The 7,710-nt window shown below is 35.6% G+C and overlaps 1 protein-coding gene across 1 annotated transcript in view; it reads left to right on the forward strand.

Moving 5' to 3' along the window:
* LOC113378677 (mucin-5AC-like) overlaps positions 1-6,380 on the forward strand; it is an 8,392-nt gene extending 2,012 nt beyond the window's left edge. The window contains exons 2-5 of the mRNA XM_026619233.1: positions 2,375-2,599; positions 2,802-3,516; positions 3,564-3,744; positions 5,968-6,380. Coding sequence (XP_026475018.1) covers positions 2,375-2,599; positions 2,802-3,516; positions 3,564-3,744; positions 5,968-6,380 — 1,534 coding nt within the window. The remainder of the gene's footprint in view (positions 1-2,374; positions 2,600-2,801; positions 3,517-3,563; positions 3,745-5,967) is intronic.
* The last annotated feature ends 1,330 nt before the right edge of the window (positions 6,381-7,710 follow it).

Here is a 7,710-nt window from a genome sequence, read left to right on the forward strand (position 1 = left end):
TTAGCATTTAGAACTTGAACCTTCATCAGAGAAAGTAGGAATTGCTGATTAATAAATTCTAAACAAATATCAAATGTTTTCGCAACATCACTCATCATGTAACTTGTATTTTTTTATATTTTTACTGCGAGTGCTATACTATTATTTCAATATTCATTTAATTACTATGTTATTCTATTTCTATATTTATAATTATTGAATATTTTTCTAAATGCGGTCCTGTCAGTTCACTTGTATCTTTTAAACTAAGCAAGACAAGGCAAGAATGTTATTAAGAGACTCATGTTATTTTTTTGTATTATTATTAAATTACTGAACGCTCCACAGAGATGGTAATGGATACAACTTAATTAATTAGATTAAAGATTAAATATTATTTTAATAATTTTCATACATTTATCATAGTATTTATATTACACAATAAGTAGAGGTTGTCAAATTTAATATGATGGTGATGGAATTATTGATTTAGGCGTTGATTTGATCTAATCGTAAGGATATTAAGGACATTTAGTGGACAATTGGTGAATAAAATACTGTTTTTAAATTATTTAAATTAATTATTATTATTGGTATTCTGCTCGATTGCAGATTAACAGTGTCAGAGGACGACATTAATTTACCCGTCTTTGATTTGTTAATCACTTTTTACTCTTAAAACTTCTGTTTTTATGCTACAATGTCTTGTGCTCGACTTTTAATTCTCTGTATTCTATCTTTATTATCTTATCTGTTGGCATAAGTAGTTCTCTCGTAAGTAGTTGGCATAAGTAGTTATCTCGTTTCTCCTTTTTCTTCCATGACAATGTGACAATCATTTCCCAATATGGGTGATTCCAGTTTTCTTCCCTTTTCTCAATCATTATATCCAGTAGATGTAATTTAACTTTTGGCAGTAGTTTTTTATTTGTTACCTTGCTGGTCCATTTATCTTTTTCATAATTATCCAGAATCACATATTGAAGCCCTTGAAGTCTATTTTATTGATTTATCATGGAGTTCATGTCTTTAATTTGCACAGATATTTATTTCAAGTATAGCATTATATAAGTTTATTCTATAAATTAAGGTCCAGTTCACTCATCTCATCTTTTTGATATATTTGGTTCCCAATTGAGTTCTTTTTCTAAGTCCATATTCAATTTGCTCGTTAACTTGCAGATACAGTTTCCTTATAGGAGAGGAAGGATTCCATTTTATTTTGTTTCTTTTGTCTCGGGCAGTGTCCGTTCTTAGTTACATTGCTTCCCTAAAATTGGAAATGATCCACATCTTCCATATCTTGTCAATGTTGATCTCCAATTCCTACCATTTTCTCCTGTCAGCAATTTGGTTCCCGTTTTTGATAATACTACTGGATCATCCACATACTTTATTGCGATGTTTTTTCTGTTTGCAATCGAAAAATTTACAGTTTTTTTGAATGTTTGACTCATTGATCACTCATCAAAATATTTGCCCATCTTTACGTATCAAAATTTCCTGTACATTTTGCAATACCTTAGAAAAAAATGGATGGGTGTGTGTAGTATGTGTTGTATATGTATACAATTTTTCGTTCACGCAACATTCGATTCGTATTGACAGCGAGACGTACTGATTACATTTTGCTACGGCAGGACCAACGGTTTCGGAGATGCAGAAAAAATGCCATTTGGTGGTCAAAAATGATGATTACAGTCAACAATAATGTTGATTCATATACAGATAGAATTATAGGTAGGTAGTGAGACAGGTGGACAGGTACATAGGTACATGTAGAAAGGTACAGGAGGAGAGGTATATAGATAGACAGGTATATTAGAAATGAATAATAAAGTCAGGTAAGCAGTGGACAGTTGACCTGATAGACAAGTAGACAAATAGGCATAAACTAGTAAAAGGACATATAGTAAGACTGACTGGTAGACAGAAATGCAGACAGGCAAACACGCGAGCAGGTAGTTAGATAAACAGTTGGGAAAGTAGACCATATATAACTCAGGATTTTTGATTAAATCGATTATTCAGACTTATCGGCAAGTTCATGCGAGTTTATACATAGCAAAATGCTACTTACAAACTTATTTATTTTGGTAGTACTGCCCTAGGGCAGGTCCGCAAGTTGAGTTAAACTCCAACTTGATTCAGGTGACAACATTGTGATAGATTTTCCATAGCCATTAAAAACATATTTTTGATCTATATTTTCAAGTGTAAATGAACATCGGTGCTGCCAGGATGTCGGGTTGTCCAGAGTGGTTTGAACTCACGACCCCGTCCACCATTACATTATAGAACACCCATATTACCTTATCATCACAGCCAACAATTCTGATAATTTCACATATTATTCGAACTTGATTAAATTACTTATCTAATTATTATTTTATAGCTACGGCGAGCGTTCATCATGCGATTTTTCGGTATGCCAAGAAGAAGAAGAACTGCCTGTAGATTGCGAAGTAGAATGCGAAGCTGAATGCGAACTTGTATGTCCAACTGAACCTGCACCTGAATGCGTACCTGAATGCGCCGACGAATTGTCAGTTTCGGCAGATTCTTGTGGAGACTATGCAACGTTTGCGAGGAGATACACATTAACCGATAATATTTACAGGTAAGCAATAAGCATTATTAATGACAATAAATTTTTTTGTATATATATATATATATATATATATGTGTGTGTGTGTGTGTGTGTGTTTATGTGTGTAATTGTTATGCATTCATAAACCATACGTCCTATTGAGAAGTTAAATATTAGATTTAATTTAATTTTTTACTTGATGATGATTTATATCTATTTTATTTATCTAAAGAGACGGTACGCCCGAAGCGATAATGGCCGATGAAACGACTCCGTTGATTGGGGCGATGGGGCGCGCTCCTTCGCTCGCCATCAGCGAGTTACGTGGGGGAGCACAGCAAGACAGCTTTGAGTCGGCCGCGATCCCGCTTCCGGGCCCGCCAACCACCACGCTTCCGGTCCCGTACCCGATCCCGCTTCCGGGCCCGCCAACCACCACGCTTCCGGGCCCGCCAACCACCACGCTTCCGGTCCCGTACCCGATTCCGCTTCCGGGCCCGCGCTCGATTCCGATCCCGCTCTCAGGCCCGATTCCTTTGCCGGCCCTGCCCCCAATACCTGACTCGACCCGCAAATCGGCTCGAAGCCAAGTTCTAGCACCGTACGGCACCGAAGCCCTAGCCCCGATCGGAAACCAAGACCAAGCCTCGATAAGAACTCAAGACCTAACTTCGATAGGAACCCAAGACCGATTCTCGATAATAACCCTAAACCCAAGCCTAGACTCAGCTCCGATGGAAACCCGAGCCGTAGTCCCGATGGGATATCAAGCCATAGCTCCGATGGAAACCCGAGCCGCAGTCCCGATTGGAATTCAAGCCATAGCCACGATGAAGACCAAAGCCCTATCCCCGATGGGAAGCCAATCCTTAGCTCCTAGGACCCAAACCCTATCCACGACGCAAACCCAAACCAAAGTCATAAAGAGGATCAGAAACCAAGCCCAGGCGCGGAACCAAGGCAAGCCCAGTCGCGGACCCAAGATCCAGCCCAGTCGCGGACTCAAGCTCCATCCACGTCGCGGGCCAAAGCCCCAGCCCGTGACCCGACGCGGAGCCAAGCTCACTCTGACCCGACCTCGGCCCGAACCCCGGTCTGGCCCTCAAACCGAGTCCCGGTTCCGGACAAGATCATAGAACCGTCCAAGTCACTTCGAGAACCGGACGACGAAAGCGGTATGTGAATTGAGAATTCATATTTTGCATGTTCCATTTATAATTGTTGATTGGTTGGCTGGTTCTTCGCTTACTATACACATAGTTTATTAACTTTCCGTGGAGTAAGTTATTGTAATTGTCCAAAAATCGAAATTGAAAATTTTTACATTTGAATTTGAAAAAAAAATTGGAGCTTTATGGAACTTTTTTTGGCGATATATATCATGATCTTATAAAACTTACTGAAATATTACGGTCTTACGATAAGTGGTTTTAATTTTTAAAATTCATCAAAGTTTGAGAAAATTAGTAGTTTTTCTGACGTTTATTAAGATAAAATTAGACGATTTACTTGGTATACCGATAGAGTACTTGGTCTTGATGAACATACTAAACCATTAAAGTCCTACGGAAACTGGTTCAATTATAAAAATTACTGATTTGTGAAAATTTGCTTCTAGAAAATACTCCGAGATACCGTGTTCGTTCATTTTTAATTATGTGTAATAAATCCACTCGGAATACTTTTAATCACTTATAAATTAATTTATTTTTTATTGATTAAGTAGATTATTTACACATATTGGAAAGTTCATGTAACTTACCTCAAGGCAAAATACTAATACCAGTTTTATTTTATACTAGTTGACCCGGAAAACGTTGTTTTGCTTAGTAAGGTATATTCTAAACAATTCTAGAGAATCAAAATTATTAATACTTTAAGGATGTGTTGTTTGAATGCTATATACAATGAAGTATTATAAAAACTATAAACCCCTTTAATTTGTCTATATTTTGTCAATACAATCAAACTGGAAGATTTATACACTTTCTATAGAAAACATGGTATAATCCAATCCAAGTCTGTTTTGGTCTTTCGACTTATTGATTACGTTTCAAGTTTTTCAGATTCCTTTTGGATTCTGGATTTTGTGTATAATTGTAAATAATAGAAAATGAATTAAGTATTTCTTCTTTGACCTGCTTTTTGGAAAGTTTCAAGTAACATTCGATGAATCAAAGTAAATTTAAAACCATAACAATTATATCGCAACAAATAACACATATCAAACGAACAATTATCTGACTACGTTCAGTAAACTGCCTCCCACTTCATCATTGTAGAAATGTGCTTTTTTGATGTTTTTCAAAAATTTGTTATCCAGACTTTTCTACCATATAGGCGAAGTAACTTGAAACGGACAGGTGGAAAAAAGGTTTAAAACCTTATTATAATTTTAAAGGTATTTTACAAAATAATTACATTTTTAACTAATGCTGAAAAACTACCAACGGAAGAAAATACTTTTATTATGGATTTTCAAAGATTACCGTTTATCTCCCCCATTTCAAAGATTACCGCTTTCAAATAAAGGTTGTAGCTGGTTATACATCTTTTTTCCTCTACTTTCAAATATTGTTGTTAAATAATGCTTAACTTTACTGATTTTTGACACATTGGTGGTGGACCTTTTTAACCCCGGACCTTCATATATTACTATCTATTTTTCAATAAATTCTGGGAAATTATAACTGGGAAAATGTTATTCGACAAAATGTCCATTTGATCGATACCAAATTTAAGTTCTGAATTTAAATAACATAAATAAAAAATAATATAACATAGAAAATGTTTTATAAATACCAATGAGTATATAATTATACAAATGAGATCTTTCAGAGCACCGTGTTTGAGAAAAATATGCCAAAAAGTGCATTTTCATATTAACATTTCAAAAAGGTTGATATTTTGAGTTTCTGGTAACACTTGAGGCCCGTTTAATAACGTTTTTGTGTACAAATAAACTACAAACAAAAGAATTTACTACAATTTAATCATTATTAAATAATATTCACGTAAGACATCCTATCAAACGTATTTGAACATCATCTGTCAAAAACCTTTGACACTTGCCACCGTCCATTGTTTTATTTAAATTGCGCTTCTACAAAAATTTTCAAATTAAAAATGTAAAGTTTCTGCGCGATTTTGAAATAATATCTCACCTTTTGGACTTTCCCTGGATTGGCACGAATTTCTCAAGACTAAGAATGGCCAAATCGGTTTAGCCGTTTTCGAGTTTTACTTAGACATTTGAAAGAGAGCTCCATTTGTATATATAAGATTTACAAATTGACCAAAATACATAGCTGGTTCTGTCTTTAAAATAAAAAAGTATTAATGTCATCTTTTTGTTTATGTTTGCAGTTAAGATTGTTAATAATGATATTGATTTTTAGAACTAACTGAGACATCATCTGATCTATCATCCTCAATATCAAGTGACGAGAGCGATGACAATCGGTCGCTATTCAAAGATAGCGCTGACGGTCCTTCTGGTTCCGATGGCGAAGTAGATCCTCCACCATCTCGTGTAAAGAGAGTCTCCACCATAGCTACTTCAACCGTCAGATCTTCGACGCCGTCGTCCAGTGAGCAGACCTCAAGAACTGATTATGACATCATGGATGGGTCATGGAATGATAATGATGCGGCACCTTCCGGGTATCTTTATGATGATGGTAATCTGAGTAGTGATGCTGTTGATATCGTATATAGTGGTGATGATAGTGATGACGAAGTGTCGTCTATGGTGTCAGATTCTATTGACACTTCTTCGAATCCGACGTCAACACCCCATAACAGCGATTAGATGATAAAATTATGAAAGAAATTTAATGTTTATTCAATGATTCTAATATAATGATTTACCCAATAAAATTATTTTATTTTTCAGAAGAAGATTTTCAGAATATCCGACTTGCTAATTTTATGTTTTCTCGACATTTTAAGTCATGTCCAATCGTTTGAGACCGATAAAAAAAATATATGTACGTGAGTGTATTGAAATGTAATGCTGGTTGGTTGGTAACGCGGTTGGTATTGACCTCCTTGTCAATACAGCCTTGCCGAGAGGTGGTTATAGTAAAAGTAGGCCTCGGATGCCTTGAGCTCTTAATAAAGATATTGGCTGAAATATCTTGTCACTTCTAAGAAACAACACTGATTGACTACTTTTAACTATACTTTATTAGAACCCACTTACAACGATTAACTATTATTTTATTAACGACTAATACCGCGACTCTGGCTAATCGCACAATTCCATACTTTATATATCCACAAAGTAGGACTGCAAACACCTTACGATGGCGTATTTAAAATATTTGCTGATGGTTATAATGACTGCAATCGATATCGAATTTAAGTTAATTGGCATATCAGCATTGCTATTACACAATACAGCATTATCGATTGCTATTACACAATAGTATATATGAATGCCTTCTCAAAAATTATTGAACCGTTAAAATATCTTGCTAATTTTATGTTTTCTTGACGTTTCAAGTCATTCTGAAGCGATTGAGATCAAGCTTGGAAATTGTATGTGTGTGTGAGCCCATTATTCAATTATCGAAACGGTGTCTAAGAAGTTTTACTTTAAAAATAGTAAATACTATTGTAAGTATATAAATCGTCGAGAAAAAACTATAAAGTATTTATTTTTAACTTTCCTTTCTGATTTATATATAGTATTTGGTTAACTAACTTTTTAACTTCCCGTAGGGTAAGTTATTGTAATGGGCCGAAAATCGAAATTGAAAATTTGTACATTTTCTCGACGTTCTGAAGGTTTCTGAACATTTTGTCATACCTCAGAAAAAAAGGATGTGTGTGTGTGTGTGAGTGAGTGTGTATGTATGTATGGATACAATTTTTCGTCCACGTTTTCGGGCGCACGGATCAACCGATTTGAATGGTTCAAAAAACATTCGATTCCTATTAATAGGGAGATGTGCTGATTAGTTTTTGGCAAAGGCAGGTCCAGCCGATTAGGAGATACGGAGCAAAGAGTGCGGAAAATAGAAATAGAGTTTTTAGAGATCGGAGCGTCCGATTTGAATGATCCCAAAAACATTCAATTCGTAATGACGGGGAGACGGGGTGATTAGTTTTTGGCAAAGGCAGGTCCAGCGGTTTCG

The sequence above is a fragment of the Ctenocephalides felis genome, unplaced genomic scaffold (assembly GCF_003426905.1).
Source record: "Ctenocephalides felis isolate EL2017-DRISC unplaced genomic scaffold, ASM342690v1 CF-g0.4_SCAFFOLD_01886, whole genome shotgun sequence".
In the NCBI taxonomy this organism is placed as follows: Eukaryota; Metazoa; Arthropoda; class Insecta; order Siphonaptera; family Pulicidae; genus Ctenocephalides; species Ctenocephalides felis.